This window comes from Anopheles ziemanni, chromosome 2 (genome assembly GCF_943734765.1).
Source record: "Anopheles ziemanni chromosome 2, idAnoZiCoDA_A2_x.2, whole genome shotgun sequence".
In the NCBI taxonomy this organism is placed as follows: domain Eukaryota; kingdom Metazoa; phylum Arthropoda; class Insecta; order Diptera; family Culicidae; genus Anopheles; species Anopheles ziemanni.
This window is the reverse complement of record NC_080705.1, coordinates 10257392-10276958: the sequence shown is the minus strand read 5'-3', so window position 1 is coordinate 10276958 and position 19567 is coordinate 10257392. Positions and strand designations below refer to the sequence as shown.

At 42.3% G+C, this 19567-nt stretch overlaps 2 protein-coding genes across 2 annotated transcripts in view; one reads left to right on the top strand and one right to left on the bottom strand.

Moving 5' to 3' along the window:
• Window positions 1–19567, bottom strand: part of LOC131282443 (dual oxidase maturation factor 1) — a 32410-nt gene that overhangs the window by 5513 nt on the left and 7330 nt on the right. The window contains exons 2-3 of the mRNA XM_058311914.1: window positions 2582–2790; window positions 1447–1504 (exon numbers count right to left, since the gene is read on the bottom strand). Coding sequence (XP_058167897.1) covers window positions 1447–1504; window positions 2582–2746 — 223 coding nt within the window. The 5' untranslated portion in view covers window positions 2747–2790. The remainder of the gene's footprint in view (window positions 1–1446; window positions 1505–2581; window positions 2791–19567) is intronic.
• Window positions 8404–9042, top strand: LOC131281260 (ficolin-1-like). Its single transcript, XM_058310537.1, has one exon. The coding sequence runs from the start codon at window positions 8404–8406 to the stop codon at window positions 9040–9042; it is 639 nt and encodes a 212-aa protein (XP_058166520.1).

Genomic DNA, 19567 nt, shown 5'->3' with positions numbered 1-19567 from the left:
AAAGACATTTTTATGAGAGCATTACAATCATCCGATCCATACATTTCAACAATATCTCTGGCCAAATCGTTGAAAAATAAAAAACAAATTCCTTACCCAGACGCAGTAAAAACATTCTTCGTAGATTACAGCTCCTCAAATAGTAACAATCCCTTGCCAATTCAAACCCAAGAAGATGATGGTACAAGTTCAGAATATTCAGATAGTAGCTCTTCGTTAGGAGACGTTATGTCCGCGTTAGATGCTTTGAATATCAATTATATTCCAGATGACAATATTTTGAATGAAAGTTTGTAGTAAATTTAATTTGTTTTATATCAAACTTTAAAAAATCTTTAAGTTAATATAAAAAAAAAATAAAAAATAATGCACCCATAGAAAATTCCAAAAATATGAGGTTTTTGCAGCGCCACCTGGCGGGATTGTCCAGAAACATCATAATTTCGTGTAATATAATAGTATTACACGATATTACAATGAAAAAATTGCAAAACATTTGATTCCGAATTTTATCCCGGCAATTTGCTCTTTTCGCTCCATAGTGCGATGGTGCGATTCGCGAGAACTGTCGAAGATTGGCAGCTTTTAGTATTTTTTGCGACCCACACGAGGGGAGGCTGATGAGGATTTTATTTTGCCTCATTAACAGTGGCATTAAATTTTCGGTTGTTTTATTATGGTTTTATCCAAGACGGGGGAGGGCATGAAAAAAAACAAACAAACCACAACTCATTTACATCAAACATGGCAAACGACAAACAAGTAAAAATCCTCTCCACAGTTCGGAGAAGAACTGTTTTTACTACTATAAAGAAGCCCTCTCCAACCGGAGAACATCCGGGTGAGGCAAAGAGGCCGGAAGAGCGGCCCAAAGTCAACCGGACCGGAAGGGATGATGGAACATCTTGCTGTAAGATCTCGAAGTACGACCGATTCTTAGTGTTTTGTGGTCGTTAATGTGCGACGTTTAGTTGCGAACTAACGCTGCGAACATGGCGATGTGCCATTGTAAAATCTGCGCAACGGAAGGCGTCCAATGAAACACGCATTAATGAGCTTTTGGTTGGACTGTGGGTGCCACAAAGGAATCGCAAATGCACAAGAAGTCTTATGTGTTTTTTTTTGTTCATTTAACAGGTTGTTGCTAGAATGCTGTTGGTTGATTGGAGCAACAATTTTAGGAAAAAAAAAATTAATAAAATGTTTAAGTCCAATGCTTTTGTAAATAAAGTAAATGGATATATTTTAAAATCATTTCAAATGATATCAAACTACGGGTGTTTCAAATAATGAGCAAAAAAAGGGTTAACAGAAATTGAGAGAAAATCATTTTCAACTAGTAACATTATGTTCGATCGATAATTGACAAATATGTATCTTCCAATCGATTGCTTCTCGCCTGTAAAATAGCTAGACAAGGCAGGCTTATTTGTGGCCTTCACTTACCTAATATGACTAGTCCAACGAAGAGACTTAAGGTAACGGTAGTAAATGTGGTAAATTTCTGAAAATAAGATGAAGAGAAAGAAAAAAACCAAATGAAGTAAAAAAGTGAAATAAAACGATGGGCTAAATTAAATCAATATTAAATTTAAACTGCACTTCTCATTAATCACTCCATTTATGAACTCCTTTACGTATGTTATTTATCCTATAAGAGACGGTGTGTTATTTTATTATTATTTGGCAAATTACAACCTGTTCTTCGCCACACCGCCCCATATAGCGATGGCCAATAAATCAGTGCTACGTGTTTAGTCGTGCAATAAATCAGACAAAATGATCAATAATGGTGCACCGATGCAGCAGCAGCCGCATCGATCCCCGTCTTGTGGGCTGCTTTCCCCGCGCCGGAATGATCATAAAAAAAAAAAAAACAAAAGACCGGTCGATTTATCGGCCATCAATCAATACGGAATGCCCTCGGTACGGATTCGGGGCGGTCGTCCAAAGTCGCGAAACGTGAGCATGATCGTTCTTACCCGGTCGGAAAGTGCGTTTGTTCGATCAAAATGTGGCCAAATTCACGCCTCGGCAGCAATCGAGCCCGAGGGACGTATCGATTCAATAGTGTTTGGGGTTCACGGACCACGTGGCGTGCGGGAAAATGAACCGATGAGGGTTGTAATCGGCGCACCGGGAGTCATAACTCCTTGGAGCTCCGGGATCGTAACCGCATCTCATTAGGCCGCATGGAATGGGCCGCCCCAAAACGGCATGGCGCGACCAAAACGTGGGCCAGCGAGAGAGGTTACTTGTTTATTTATTTATTTTTATTTGCTTGTCCGGGCCCGGCTCAACAACAACAACAGTGCATGTAATGCCGTAATGGGACGTTAGTTGTACGTCGGGTTTTCAATTGCTCTCTCGCCACGCATCGAGCGCCGAAGTGGACGCACTTCTCCAAACCCGGCGACCAATTTAACAGTTGCAAACATTTGAAGACACCGAACGGTGCTGGCGCGTTCCGACGCGAGCCATTTTAAGTGATTATCGTCATGTTTTCTTAAACGTTGCTTTACGGAGGTCCACATTTCAGCGGATACTTAGCGGCCTACGGAGCTCGGGGCTGCCTTTTTACCTGCTTTCGCACGCCGGGAAAGATAACCAGAAACGCCAGATAGACGGTGGCGAACATGACGCACACGGCCACGATCGACACATCGCCGGTGACGGGGGTTCGGTTGGAGAACGAGTAGAGCGTTGGCGCCCCGTCGTCACGGAACGCATCGAACCAGCCCTTCATCGCTGGGGTTGTCTATGTTGGCTGCGTTGTCCGAGATGCGGAACCTGAGAAATGGAAAACGAAACAGACAAACAATTTTAGTCTCATAAGTTTGAACTGAAACGCAACCCCGCGGGGTTAGATAACGGAGCTGCTATAAATTATGGCACGAGGCGCGAAAAACTCGAAAGGGAACTCCACACAATAACGCGGAAGAGCTACCGCAATAGCACTTCTTTCTTTCGCACTTGTTATTTGCCATTGTTCCACACCGTTTTGGAGGGCGGAAAGCGACAGTGACGGCGCTGGACCGGCAAAGCGAGAGAAGATAATTGGCTGATTTGAATAATAGAGTAGCATGTGGCCATTTTTGTTGTCCCCCCCCCCCCCCCCCCCCCCCCATCCAGCCCTGTTCAGTTTCGGAAAATGAAAATTCCTTTCCATGGTCAAACGAAAAGGAAAAATGGCTAAACGGATTGCGACGTGAAACGGTTTGACAGGCGTCATGATTTATGCAATTTATATAATGAAAAAATCGACTTTCCTGCACGAGGAAAAGTTTCACTCCGGGTCGGTTATTCATACTAGCGTCCATCGATTTTGTTAAGCTTTTTTTGAGAAATGTGATGGGTAATTTTGACGGAATTGAAAGATTTCCGTAATCAAAATGACCCGAATAAAATAGTTTCAGAGAGAAGTCGAACGCGATCATTCCTCCTTATCAGCAGATCGTCGGGCAGAGGTGACTCGGCGTTTTTTTTTGTTCCAACATCTTGCAAGCTAGATGCAAACAATATTTGAATACGATAATGTTCTAATGTGACGATTTGAAACAGTCGTGTTAACATTTGTAATAGCTGCTATATGTTGATTTATTAAAATCGATAATTGGAAAAATAGTAAACAAAAGTCGGTACTTTGTGCTCTTAGAATTATTTCACCGTAAAGTAATTGTTGACTTAAGTTTTCATTGGGCTAAGGATGTAAGCAGGGATTCTAAGGTAACAGGGTAAAAAGAGATCAAATAGCGAGGAACTCCCCAAAACTTATGAAAATAACAAGATAATAAAACACAATGATATAAAAATGATAGCAATAAATCTCTAAATATTACCCAATGCAACAATGTTACAAATATAATTTTCAAATTAAATAAATATACCGCAAAACCACCATACTTGGCCCGGGTCCAATCATGGCGCACTTTCTAATATTTTTGTCGTAATTAGACTATTTCCAAAATATTTCAACCTAAAATATGCAGTCAAACATTTGTTTATGTTTGTACAACATATCCGCATCAGAATTGTTGTTACCGAATTCTGCCCTTGGAAAAGCCATGTTCATGACACGGAGACCAACTTCTGTTCGTAAAGCTGCAAATATACAAAAAGACGAAAAATTCGCGCCGAAAAGAGAGCAGCGCGTGAAGCAAAGAAGGTTAGACTATCACTGTATTTTATTCAACTTTTTATGAACAATATCCCTAACTGCGCCAAGTATGGTCCCTCCATATTATAGCCTAAAACTGATAATATTCCTCCATGTTTCTACAGCAATAGATCATAAGACAAAGAGTACTTTTTCCATCTCAAGATCATAAAAAAATATAATATAATATAATATAGAAGTTAAAAATTATTTGAGATAGTGGGGTTGTTGATTTGGCTTCAAACATCTTCCAAAATCCACTTGAAGCTGAATAATCTAGACGAGATCTTCGTCTTCTTGGCGTAACGACCGTGTTGGTCATGCTTCCCCGTTAAGGGCTTACAAGACACTTCCCCTTTGTGTACGTGGATAGTCCGTCCTCTCAGTCAGAAAACGCAGCATGGAATTACCATCCGAGATAACATAATCTCGGTTGTACGAGCTGTCGTTTACCATAAAGCTATGGGTCACCCAGTAAGAACAAATTTTTACCAAAATATGTTCGCGATTAATTGGCTGATTATTGGTGATAATCATGCACACGTCATCCCTTAGAACACATTATCAGAATTAGTTCGTTGTATTTCTTGCCTTTCCGAGCTAAACGAATCCGAACGATCCTCAGTCCTTTTTCATCTTTCGTTCTTACTGCGTGTTTAAGTGCAGTAAACTATTTTCAAAGTCATGAATAATTTAAGCTATGTCGTGGTGTTGTGTTTTGGTGTTGTTTTAGCTGCCCGGCCGACAATGGCGGTAGAAGGTTTCGAGATGGAGCTTTTAATGACAAAGTTGGACTTCTTGCAAGACAAATTGCAAGAGGTGGAGCACACTATGAAGTTAGCTATGGAAAGTTCGCTGAAGGTGCATCTAAATTCCCAGCACAAGTTAAGTGAAAACACAAGGATAAAGAAGAAAAATATCGACTATTTGTAGGAAACGGAGCAAAGCCTACAGGAGAAGCTAACCAAGCACGAAAATAATATTAACGAAAAGATCGCGACGATCGAGGCCAAAATGCATGCAATGGAAAACTCTTTGAAAAAGGTAAGGATGCGTGCAATAGGGGTTGGTGTTACAATCTTGAAGATCATACCAGTCAAAATTTGGGGAAACAATGATGGCCTGTTTTCCAGAGTGTGGAAGTATCCGAAGAGAATACACGAACTAAATTGGAAGAGTTGAAGAATCATATGACATCCAAGATGGACCACATTCAGGAAACGTCTCAAACTGAACTCCAGAAACTAGGAGAAAATAAGAAAATTCTTGATATGGTAACTAATTCGATTAATAATTTAATTACAAAAGGAGAGGTGCAGAGTTCGCTGCAGGTAAATCCCCACCACAAGTTAAGTGAATACACGATGATAAAGAAGAAAAATATCGACTGTTTGTAGGGAACGGAGTATCGTATACAGGAGAAGCTAACCAGGTACGAAAATAATATGAACAACAAGATCGAGACGATCAAGGCCAAAATGCATTTAATCGAAGACTCTTTGAGGAAGGTAAGTAAGCGTTCAATATGTCTTGGAGATTCAGTCCAGAAAACCAAGCTGGTCGGAAATTGTTTGTATTGACGAGACCGATGCTGAGCACCAGAATCAGCATGATGGTGATTTTTATGTAGATTTCTACCCGTTTGAACCAAATACGACAGTTTCCGAAGCGGCGGCTAAAATATCTATGTCAAATGAAATGAAGTGGTACTTCATGAACGTGTTCATGGATCAAAGCTTATGTAGTCTATCCAGTGGCGGATCTAACGGTGCACGGACTGAGCGGCCACGGTAGGCCAAGTGCTTGCAAGGGGCCCCGAAGCTTCAAGTGGCCTAGTTCTCAAAATTACATAAACAAATATTCTATACAATAACAGTTGGATAAAAGTAATATCTCACATTGATTATGTTGAAATGAATATAAACAAGATGAAAATTTATCATTTTTTACGGTATTGCGCAGGGGCCTCGTTCATTTTACCGCTTAGGGTCCCCATGACTGTAAATCCGCCACTGAGTCTATCAATCTTTCAGGAACACACAACTTCCAGCTTAAAATGGGTTTCAGCTTCACATGGAGAAGTTCCTTCCGGAGCAGTAGTAGGGGGACGGACCTCTAATGGTGCCTCTCTTTACATTGGGCGTGCGTACTATCGTGGCCATCTACTTCCAGGAAAAATTCATCCAGCGAGTAACGGTAACCTATACGTTTCTTATGCTGACAGAGAGATCGATTTCAAACACTACGAAGTACTTGTCGAAGTTCAACGTTCATTCCGACTTATAGATTAGGATGAAGGGAATGAGTGAAATACAAAACCAGGAAAACGTTCCATGCATCGAAAAGTAGCATGTCGGCTATTACTGTAATAAAGCTCAAATAATCATTCTTGCACATATTGTTCGATTTGTTTGAGGTGTGTAGTTGTAATCACTTGGATCAGGGGTCTTCAAAGTCCGGCTCGCGGGCCAAATCTGGCCTGCCAGCTGATTTTATCAGGCCTGTAAGAAATTTTCTGTGCTACATACGAAAACCCCATCTTAATTCTTATCGCAGTTGTTTACGATATCACACTTGTTTTAAACTAAAGCTGAAGCATGGAATTGTTGAATGAGGTGTTCAATAAAAGACGACTTTCTCGTATACTTTTTGTAGTACTTGTTCTATCGTATTTGGATTTTTGATCACTCTAAAGTTTCCTAGTCTCGCGAATCTCGTGAATGTTAAGTAATTTGAATTACGGAGAGTACACCAAAGGTTTAATATTATTTTGAAAAAAGAAAGAAAAAATCGACTTTCCTGCACGAGGAAAAGTTACACCCCGAGTCGGTTACTAACACTAGCGTCCATCGATTCTGTTTGAATTGTGATGGGTTATTTTGACTCAAATAAAGATTTCCATGATCAAAATGACCCGAATAAAATATTTTCATCACTTGCAAACAAATGCAAATACTCTTCACATTGTTACATGAAGTTAAATTTCATCAACGCCATTTTAACATTATTAATAGCTGCTATATTTTGATTTATTAAGATCGATAAATTATAAAATTGGAAAAATAGCCAACAAAGGTACCGGCTTTGTGCTCTTAGAATTATTTCACCGTGAAGTAATTCTTGACTTGAGTTTTCCTTGGCCTGAGGATGTAGGCAGTGTTTCTAAGGTAACAGGGTAAAAATAATTCAAAAAGTGTGAAATTCTTCAAAACCTGTGAAAATAACAATATAATAAAACAACTTGATATCTTCTTCTTGGCATAACGAACGTGTTGGTCATGCCTGCTCCCATTAAGATACCTTTTCCCTTTGTGTAAGTGGATAGTCAGTTCTTTCGTACAGGGGAGGGTCCGGTCTCGGTTAGGATTCAAACCCACGCCGTCGAGGTGGTGATCCCTGGGTCCCATGGGCCGATTTTGTAACCGGCGCTATCGCTTGGCAGTCGAGGATTCCCAACCAGACTTTAGCGTTGGACGAGTCAGAAAGCGAAGCCGGGAAGCGCCGTTCGCGATAACATAATAAGTTCATGCTCTCGATTCAACTTGTGGTACGAGCTGTTGTGTACCATAAAACTATGGGTCACCCAGAAAGAACAAGATGTTGCCAAAATATGTTCACGATTAATTGGCTCAGTGTTGGTGATAATTGTGCACGCGTTATCGCTTAAAACACATTATGAGAAAAAGTTTTTTGTATTTCTTGCCTTGCTGAGCCAAACGAATTCGTACGATCCTCAGTCGTGTTTCATCTTTAGGTCTGACAGTGTGTTAAGGTGCTTTGAATTACAGCTAATTGAAAGTCATGAATCAACGTAGCTATATGTTGGTGCTGTGTTTAAGTGTTATTTTATCAGCCCGGTTCGCAATGACGATTAATAGTTTCGAATTACAAACTATTATGAATAAAATTGATTACATAAAGGACAGTCTGCAAGATGTACAACAAACTATGAAAACTTCGCTTAAGGTGAATCTCCAGCACAAGTTAAGTGAAAACACGTTCATAAAGCAGAGAAATATCGATTCTTTGTAGGAAACGGAGCATCGCCTACAGGAGGAGCTAACCAAGCACAAAAATAATATTAACGAAAAGATCAACTCTTTGGAAAAGGTAAGGAAGCGTGCAATAGGTGTTAGAGATTCAGTCCATAAAATCCAGGTGATCGATTTTTTTTAAATTGATGTTTGCTTCTTTCGGTACAAAATATTAGTATCCAAAGCAAATTCAATACTCAGTTGCTTCACATGATGCATACGGTGAATTCATGCCGACAAGCGCTCAACGTGTCAGGGAAATACATTATCCAAATTGTGTTACATAGCAAACCATTCAAAGTACTTTGCGAACAACATAAGTTTGATGGCGGCTGGATTGTGATCCAGCATAGGTACGACGGTTCGGTCGATTTTTATCGGAACTGGACGGAGTACCTCAATGGATTCGGGAATTTGGATGGCGAATTCTGGCTCGGGCTAGAATACGTGCATCAAATAACTAAAAACCGACCCCATGAACTGCTGGTGGAAATGAAAGATTTCTACGGAAAATACGGATACGCTAAGTATGGAGAGTTTGAGATAGGGGACGAATCGGAGTTGTATGTGTTGAAGAAGTTAGGGACATACTCAGGGACCGCAGGAGATTCGATGAGCAACCATAAGAATCAAATGTTTAGCACATTCGATGTCGACAATGGCTTTGCTTCTTATAATTGTGCTAAGGAATATCACGGAGCCTGGTGGTACAGAAGCTGCTACATTTCAAATTTGAACGGCCGTTATCAGAACACAACAAATGAAAGGAGTGCGATGTCGTGGTACCATTTCAAAAACGACTTCCGTGGTTTGTCTTACTCGCGAATGATGATTCGTGATATCATTAATTAACGGAAATATAAAGCATAGACTTCTTTAGTGAAATCTATTTTATGTGAAGATGTGAAATTTCAGCATCTTTGTTCATCTCTCCCTTCTCTTCTATCAAATTAAAGTAATAACAGAAAATTTGATATAAGAATTACTATGCACACCAATTGCTTTTGAATAAAAACAGATCGTTTGATAGTAAAATGTTCGTTTGGATTCATAGAGAAAAAAACAAGGGTGAAATGAATTCAACAAAATAAAATTAGTGGCTTAAATTGGAAAGAAAGTTTACTTTGGAGGGATAATACTTATAAGGTAGGTATCTTGTTAATGAAACGAACTTATTTCGTGATGTTTTTTTTTAATAAATAGTACTGGAAAAAGTACATGATAGTAAATATTGGTTTCATTCTGCCGTCCACCTTAGAACTGAGCCATTCAATCGTATTCAAACCCATTGCCACGATGTTCCGGTTGCTAATTTTTTTTTTTTATCAATTTTCCATACATTTTTTAACCCTTAAGTGGTAAAAAAGTGAAGATTTTGATCAATCCATTGCCAAGAGCTGTTAAACAAACATTTTTGTCAAAATGTCAAGTCCCGTTCATAGTGCTTTTAAATTAATACTCCCACTCTCGTTGTAACACGAACCCATGGTACATGAATAGTGATTCCCCTTGGATTTGGTCTTGTTTAAGCATCGAACCCACGCCTTTGAGAAATAAAAGAAGAAATTCACATTTCAAAGTCATATATTTAGTATTTGAGCTACAAATGCTACATTATTAGATGTGTGTGATGTGTATGGGGTGTCCGCGACAGCCGAGCGGTAGCGCCGGTTAGAAAATCGGCCCATGAGCGCCGGGGCTCACCACCTCGACGGCGTGGGTTCGAATCCCATCCGAGACCGGACCCTCCCCTGTACGAGAGGACTGACTATCCACGTACGTACAACAGGGAAACAAGTCTCGTAAGCCCTTAACGGGCAGGCATGACCAACACGGTCGTTACGCTAAGAAGAAGAAGAAGATGTGTGTATGTCGAACGTTTCTTTTCTCCATTATCAACTGGTGCCAACTTCGGCGGTCATTCACCAGATCACACGCCTTGCGTATGATTAGTTGAGAAGAACAGAACAGCAAAACCAAAATGTTTTCGAGAAAACCACGCTAACAAGAGCGTTTGACGAGTCAGAAAGCGAAGCCGGGAATCCCCGTTCCAGATAACATAATCAGTTCAGGCTTTCGACTCAGTTTGTGGTATGAACTGATGTGTACTATGAAGCCATAGGTCACCCATGTTTTTGCTAAAATATGCTCGCGATTAATTGGGTCAGTGTTGGTGAAAATTGTGCACGCGTTATCGTCCAGAACACATTATCATAATTAATTCTTTGTATTTCTTGCCTTTCTGAGCCAAAAGAATCCGCACGATCCTCAGTTGTGTTTAATCTTTCCTTCTGACTGTGTGTTTAAGTGCTTTGAAACAAAGCTCATTGAAAGTCATGAATAATATTAGTTACATAGTGGTGCTGTGTTTAAGTGTTATTTTATCAGCTCGACTGACAATGGCAATAGGAGGTTTCGAGATGGAGCTTTTAATGACAAAGCTTGATTATTTGCAAGATAAACTGCAAGAGGTGGAGCAAACTATGAAGACAGCTATGCAGCATATTGAGTCAAAAATGCACGCAATGGAAGACTCTTTGAAAATGGTAAGGAGGCGTGCAATATGCGTTGGTGCTACAATCTTAAAAATCATACCAATATAATTTTGTGAAATTAATGATTGCTTCTTTTGCAGAGTGTGAAGACAAGTGAAGAGAACACACGGACCAAATTGGAGGAATTGTTGCAAACTGGGCTCAAGAAACTAGCAGAAAATAAGGAAAATCTTGATATGTTAACAAAGTCGATGAATAATTTAAATACAAATTCAGAGAAACGCAGTAAGACATTGGAAGACCACTTAATATCTCCTTTCCGTACATGTCGTCAAGTTACCAGAGAATCTGGCACGTATCTGTTCCGTTTGAGGGAAAACTCGAAACCATTTGAAGTCTTTTGTGAACAAAATAAGTTCGAGGGCGGCTGGACGATGATCCAGCACAGGTTCGACGGTTCAGTCGATTTTTATCGGGACTGGACCGAGTACCGTAATGGATTCGGTAACGTTGATGGTGAGTTCTGGCTCGGGCTAGAATACGTACATCAAATTACTAAAAACCGACCGCATGAACTGCTGGTGGAGGTAAAAGATTTCCATGGAAACTACGGATACGCTAAGTATAGAGAGTTTGAGATAGGGAGCGAATATGAGTTGTATGTGTTGAAGAAGTTAGGGACGTACTCAGGGACAGCAGGAGATTCGATGCGGTTCCATAAGAATCAAATGTTTAGCACATTCGATCGCCACAATGACCAAGGTAATGGAAATTGTGCTAAGGAATATCACGGAGCCTGGTGGTACCGTGGATGCCACGAATCCCATTTGAACGGGCGTTATCTGGACACAACAAATGATGCGAGTGCGATGGTGTGGTACCATTTCAAAAACGATTGGCGAGGTTTGTCTTATTCACGAATGATGATTCGCGATATCATTAATTCATAAAGCGATTACCTCATCAGTGAAGATGGTCATCAGCTTCAGCATCTTTGATCCCTATCTACTTTCAATTCTACCAAATTAAACATAATAAATTTTATACAAATAATTTTTATACAAGTGTTACTAAACCGTTTACGTTTATAGTAAAATGTATGTTTTAATTCAAAGAGAAAAAAAAACAAAAAAGAAAGAAACAAGGGTGGCCCAAACCAAATAAATTTCCTTCTTTGCGTAGCGACCGTCTTGGTCATGCCTGCCCGTCAAGGGCGTACTGAACTTTTTACCTTGCGTTAAGGGCTTGCTAGCCTTTTCCTCGCTCGCGGTTGGGATTCGAACCACTGACTGTTGCGGACCGCTCGGCAGTCGCGGACGCTTGACGAGGTAAAGTCATTTAAAATTTCGCTACAATGTTATGCTCTTATAACAGGAAAGGCATAAGAAAGGCTCTAGCAAATCATCATATCTGATCTACGAACTATAAAACGTGTTTGACACGACGTCAGTAACACCGTATCCGTCTGGCGATCTTTGTTCCTGTTTGAAGAAACTTTCAAAAAAAAAACCCACGCATATGATCCGTTCCGGCCGTACCAATTGTGTGCTCCAAGATTCGCTTTACTTCAGCGTGAGCCATTTTTCATTTTTGGTTTTTTCGTTGTCGAGAGTTGGGAGCAGCTGTAAATCGACGACGGTGCCGCAAAACGCCAACGCACGGAACGTCAATTTATGGTAGGGACATTAGCGCGTACGATTAGGGTATAGCAACAACCGTCAGCCACCGTAAGAACGATTTGCGCAACGTTAAACCACCCCAGAGGTATTTCCCGCACTTTTTCCTTCCGGCATGCTCAACTGGTAAAACTTGTTCTTAGAGTGACACCGAAAAGTAGATGATGGTGATTGTTCCCCCAAGTAGACCCACGTTCCCTAGGCATAATGCTGTTCGGCCACGTTTGCGGACAGGCCCTTCCTACTCGCCAATGGCATCCATAATTCTTGACCCTTCAGGGCACCGCATTGTGATTGCTCCACGTGCCTCGTGCCACGCTTCTAACGACCAACTTTACCGTGCATTTGCATTCGAAAATACACCCACCGATTTGGCTTTGGGGGAGGGGGGGATGCTGCCGGGGAAAAAATTACTCCAGCACAATTGAATCCCGCTCGTGCCGTCCGTATCTCTGGAGCTGTAACGCGTTGCCCGCGTGTTGCCTCACCACCTGTTGCCCATGTGAGGCGCAAGCATATGAGAAAAGCAACGGCAATGGCGACGGCGACGGATATGCAACGGTCTGCAATTTTAAAGGTGTAGGTTGGGAAAGTATTCCGTAACCGAAAAGGCAACCACATGGCAGCCTATGGTTTCGGAGTTGGTGCATACGATCGGGAAGGGAAGGCAACGACGTACGACGTATTACTCTGGAGCTGGCTGTGAAACGAAACGGCGCGGTAGCTGGATTTGGTGCAATTAGAGTAAATATCCGAGATTAATTTGAACCGAAAGGGAGGGAGAAATCCCATCTACCTCGTGCTTTGACTACGTAAGACAGGTAGCTTAGTTTCGGAGTGGTTAATGCTGTCAGTTGTGGCACAATTTATGAGCCCGCGAAACGATATGATTTCCCTGCAGTTTGGGTAGCAATTGCACCTAGGTGGATGTGAGAGAAATTATTGCACCGATTTATGCAACATTGAGACACGTAAGTGCATATTTTATGTATCGTTTTATGTTAGTAAATTTAAAGTAAAAAAACAATGTTCAAACATCGCCATAGTCGTGCCAAGCTTGTAAATCATCATTGAAAATGGAACTGTCAAATTATGTCCTTCTGTTCATACAAACAAAGAAACATATAAAATTTATTAGATTTTGTCTCTCCACAGCAACAATAAATTATAATCCATTAAAAAGACCCTCAGGTTGAAGTTGTCGCATTCCGTTTGATTTCTGATCGGTGGTAGGACCTCTCGAATGAAACTCCACCATATGATTGATGGTTCTGTGCAACCGGCGTTGGTTCGTGATCGAATTCAATCCATTTTTTCTCCAAATTCCAAAAGCCACACAGGTCGACCACCAATTCCAACCTAATTAGTTAATTCGTCAAAATGGAAATCGTTTAATATTTCTGACACGTTTTCCCCACTAGCGCTACGGATTTCAATAGCAACTGGTTACTAATAGGTGTCCATCCGTGCGCCGGGAGATCACCAGTTGGACCGATCGTGCTGGGAAAAGGGCCTCCCTTGGGTAATGAGTACGTGCATCGTGTGTATTACAGCGATATAAATCATGTTCCCGCACACGAGCGAGATTATACACGTTTGGGCAGCTGAGGAGGTGCAGGAAGGGTGGAAAGAAACAACGACGTTGGTAAATGGCAGCACTAACTTCCCCCTCCCCATCAGGCTAAAGGTTAAGCTTCGCATGAGGCAATGGAAATCGAACCGATCAGTTAGGGGAGTTTGGGGGCCATTTTAAATCTGCGCCAAAGCTGTTGGCAGCTAAAGGGTCAGTCAATTATGACACGCCACGCCATTAGAGAGCGAAATGGAAGCTGCGTTTCGATTGTTGGTCATTGGGAAAACATCCTCCGTAAGCGGATTGCATCCGTCCGAGGATTCGGACTAAAGATGCGATCTTTAAGCGCAGATCGTTTGCTTCGGCGGAAAGGAAAGGAAGATTAATTCCTTCATCAGGCATACCAACCACTAACGATTGGACTGTTTGGAGGATGAATCCTTGAAAAGCTGGGTTTCTTGAAGGAAATGGGATAACTTTTTTTGATATTCCATCTCTCTTCTCTTTCTCTGACATCTTAGAACAAAGAAATATCGCTACGTCGAAAATCCACTCGAATGTGAGAAATAATAGCAATAATCCCCAAACACGCTCTAAACATCCCCAAAACCAAGCCAGATTGTGCTGAGTCAACGTGCCATACGGTCGATAGCATCGAGTCGAAGAACCAACCCGACTGGAGCTTCCTTCACACATGACGCTGCCATTTTCATTGATACGTCAATTTGGTGCATGAATGATGGGTAGCATAAAATGTTGGATGAGTTCCGAAGGCCATTAGCAGCGTATCGTGCTAGAATGAAGGTTATTTATAGTGGCGATTGGTGAAGAATATTTTTGATTATTTATTATTGAGGGGCTTTGTTTGTTGCGCTGTGGCCATGCTGGGACGATAAATAATTGGTTGGGTTTTGCGTTGATTTGACGCTTCGCTGGCAGATTCGAAAGAGGATTAGAAGATTTATTTTAAAATTGGTAAATGGCGAAAGGCGTTACTTCAAAGTTCAACGTTTCCTTAAGATAATTTGCTCGAGGATAAGAAATCGTGGAAAGAAAAAAGGGGGTGCAAACAAACACCTCACATCTTTTGTCGATCGCATGCAAAAAAGGCGCCCGTCCACGCTGCCATTGACCCTTGCGCAAGACGGTGACGAAGATTGTGTTCAGCTCCGGTGGCATCGAACCAATACAGAATTCGATCCGCGCCGTCCGCTACGCTCGCGTGTCCTTGCGCGCTCTTGTGCGTCACCCAGGCGCTCGAACGGATCGATGAATATTTACACGTGCGTCTCGTGGACTCGCGAAGCCGGAATCAGCACGAAGCCGTAGCCGTCGTGTACAGGAATCTCTGTGCAAAACTTGGCGGAGTTCGATGGCGCGTCCGGCTGTATTGCGGTTTGCTTTTTTCCATACTCCAACAGAGCGGGATGTTGGTGGACGGGCTTCCTTTTACGGCAAAGGACGCTAATGGCATCCGGTGGTGGAGCGTACTGGTGACCACCACAACGGAGGCACTTAACCTCAAGCAGCTACGGATGCCGGCGCCGATGACATTCGTCGAGGATAACCGCATACTGGCGGGTGACAAGTTGAGGTGATAGCAGGAAATATTGCATTACTCATGGGTTTTTTTACTGCTCGCTTCCAGAGTGTGCGAGGAATGAAACCAGTTTGCCAAGTGGAGAACAACATTTGCATGCGGTTAAACAGTGCCAATTATGAACGCGTTGCTTTTCTGATGTATCTTTGAGGAATACTGGAAATGCATCTTCAGAAATATAAGCAATTTTAAAGCAGCAAATCAATTTTAGATGTCAGGCTACTGATACAAAACGCTTTTTCTAGGTGAGAAGATCTTTTAATTCTTCCAAAGTGATTAGTATAAATAATCGAGCTTTGGGAATTAAAGGATTGACGAAATATGAAACAAAATTTTAAGTAGAACATCTGTTTATACAATTTAAGTACCTACGACAAAAATCTATATAATGAATCATTTATGACATGTTCTATTCAATCGCGTTTGGTTTGAAGTAATTCGTGGTTAACCATCATTGTCTTCAGAGAATATTGGTTCATAACATGCCTGACTCGCAGAATTCAGCAAAATCCTTTCCTTCGTGACCATGTTCTGCTCATGAATCATCAAATATTCGTAAAGCAATTTCCGTATCTTGCTTCAGGGAAGAACTAGAACGGTAGTTAACAGGTGAATTAAGTTCCCGGAACTGAAACAACGGGCACAGTTTTCACCTGCCAATCGCTGATCTCCGCAACGGTGACTTCACACAGGCACGCAGGCCTTGAACTCCATCGGCAGCCTTCGGCCGGGCCACGCGCACAACATCGCGGGCCATATCATCGCGATGTGTGTGGACATATACGACCACGTTGGCCCGGGTACCCGGTAGCAGCAAAACGGCAGCAATCAGCGAAGGACAGTCACGTAATATTAAATCACCGATCGATTCGACACGATGATACCGCGCCGCTGCAAAACGGTGGCCAGGCCGGTGGGCTTGAGGGTACATAATTATCCCTCGCCTCTTGCTCGCAGGGAAATAGGGCCGAGCTCGTCGAGAAGGGCTGTAACAGGCGCGCGTACACATGCGACTCAAATTACGACCCCCAAGCGGCCCTCGCCTCTTCGAGCCCTTCGAGCTGAGTAGGATGATCATGTGTTGGGTGCTGTAGGACGACTTCATTGCCACCGCGCGCAAGCCCTAATGTCGCCGTTGACGGCGGTACGCGATAGAACACCACTTCTTTAATTGACATTTTTGCTTCCAGTGTACTCATGCGGTGCGATGGCTCAGCAATTCTAGTGACTTTGTGTACCTACCATACTGACCTAGCTACGGCTTCCTTGGCGCATTGGATGGCACATATACCCAGTACCACAACTGGTTTACTTGGTTCTTGTTGTTCCTTTGAAAAAAGTTTATAACCTCCTCCATCATGTGGGTGGTTTATAATTGTAGTTTCCCATCTCTTGAATTCCAGAAGAGAATGGAAATGAAGCACCATCTGTTTTACATTCTGTGTACCTGATACTAGTTGTGGAATTTTACAGCCATAACGCTATAGACGATGGTTCTTTTGTCGACTTTACTCAGTTGACAACTAAATGATAATTACACAACCTTCTGGTTATCACATTTGGGATATCTAAAAGGAACCACCATCCTAAATTTGTCCTACCATCCTTAAATTTAAAAGTATTTCATTGCTCAGAACTTCTGTCCCCTTATGCATGAAGTGTCACGAGTAAAGGGCACTGTCCAACCACTTATTCCAACATATTTCCGGAATCGTTCGCTCCAGTCGTTACGGTACACAAATGTACAGGTTGAAGATTAGGTGCTTGCGCGTAGCCGGAATATCTAGAACTTCATTTGTACGCCTCGGGCGACATACAGCACACGTACGAGAACTTACAGGTCCAGTGGCGACCGACACTGCCGTCTGTGTGTCGGCCAACGTGCAAGAGAACGTGCCGGTCCACACTTCCGCATACGCAGGAACCACCACCACCACCACCAGCATGGCGGCGGAAACCGAGAACCAACGTTCAGGGCATTCAAAAGTCCGGCAGGCAATGGACGAACGGTAACCTTCAAAGTTACGACGGGCGCAGTTGCTCACGTAGCCGTTGCGCCGGTACGTCAACAGCAACGCTACACAGCATACCGCGCATTGGGAATGATAATGATTTATGAATCGCCCCACGTTCACAAGAGCGATCGGTGGAATTCGGGCGGAAAGTACTTGGGGTGGTCAGCAACTCCCCCGTTCGGAGGGAGTTGCTCTTAAGATCAACGGCGGCAAATAATTACTTCAGCGGCAGTTAGTATGCGCTTATGCTTCGAGTGTAGAACTAGCCTTTAAAATATCCCATCGACTGGCCTTCGCCCTTCCGATCCGGTACGGTTCCAAAGCAGCTCGATCGTAAGGTGAAATGTCAGCTCGTAACTCTTCGCTCCGGGAGTTGAGGTTCGCTCCTGCACCACGGTTTGCTTGCGTCAAGTGGCGCCGACCATGACGACTTCAACCTCTCTGCCTCCCAAAAGCCATTCCGTGGTCATCGATACCATATATCTCCCCAATGATATCCTCCGCTCGCACATAAAAATATCTATTCAACTGGCCAAAGACAAATGTTGGTGAACGTTATTGCTGCGGGATGGATCCGATCCGGGGCAACACCGCGCGCCACAGAATCGTGTGGGGAAAGAAGCTGGATGAGGAAAGGAGCCGCAAGCGAACATACCCTTTACCTTCCCGGCCACGCCAAAGTCGATCACCGAACGGGAGTAAATTGAATGTAGCAGCAAACATCTGTTTTCGTTGGCAGGCGAGCAATGATACAGCGGAGCGCAAAATAACAAGCGGAAAAGGAGAAGTTAATTTACAGTTTGTTACGTTAGATCTACGTTCTTTTTTTTACGTTGTGTATTTTTGTTGCCTGTTCTCGACTCTGCAAACCGTGACCGAACCATCGGCAGCGGAGTAGTTCGGCGAGCGGTGGGCCAATCCCTGTTACACTAGTGGTTTCACATGCAGAGTGTGATGTTTGGGTTGATGGCTTGAGGTGATGTTTCCGATAGCTTTTGTTTGGCATTTGTAATAGGCAAACGGGCGAGCTATGCACCGGATGTGCTAGGAATGCGAGTGAGGCTATGCGTTTGCAAAAGGAACCGCACAGACGCGAGTTCGTAACTCGCGGGTAGAAAGGAAAATTTCGAAAACAACGTGCGGTTAAATGTGGCTGACGACATAAGAAGCTGTGAACTCGTCGGTTTAGCAATCTTACAGGGAAGGCATCAATTGGGTTGCTTTGGGTGAGAAGTAAAAAATATACGAACGATACATGAAATGAAAATAACAATTTATAGTTAGTGAATAAAAACATAAAAATTAGATAGACCGTCTTGATTGAAAGTTTACTATTCAAGCCATCTAAATTTACTCATTAGCTTTCAGAACAATAATCTTTTTTATCTTGAAAATCGACCTAAAACGAGTTGATCGCATTAAAATTCCAGTTTAACGATTGCTAATCGATCTCTCATTATTAATTCTGGATAAGTAGTGACTTCTCATTGTAAAATATAGATGAATTGAGATGAGGTGCAAGCAATTTCTTTTGCTTTACATTAAAATAATCTCCCATCGAGCATGATTACCATATTCTTCCTGATTTGAAATTTATCATGCAACCAACATTCGTCGATTTTCTGAAGTGAAAAATTCTGATGAAAAATTGATAATAAAAATGCTAACCGTGCAATATTGTGTTCCATTTAGGTTTGCATCATTGCTCCTTAGAATAGAAAAACCACCAAGAATTCAGTGATGTCGGTACCGCTGTTGGCTGTCGTCTTGTTTGACACGAGACATTGACAATTGATATGTTCATTTGCAGCTCGATCGAGCGATTGAGCTGTACTGGCAGGCTCTCGTGATGCACGCTGCCATCTACCGTGCCATCTAATGGAGTTGAAGTTAAAATACATCAAGGAAAAAGTAAAACAGTGCCTCAAGAAGTACAAGCGGCTCGTCTTGAGCGAAGATACTGGGCCTAGAGCAAGGCCGCTCTAATTCATAGCCGATGCCAAACGAATGCACAACAC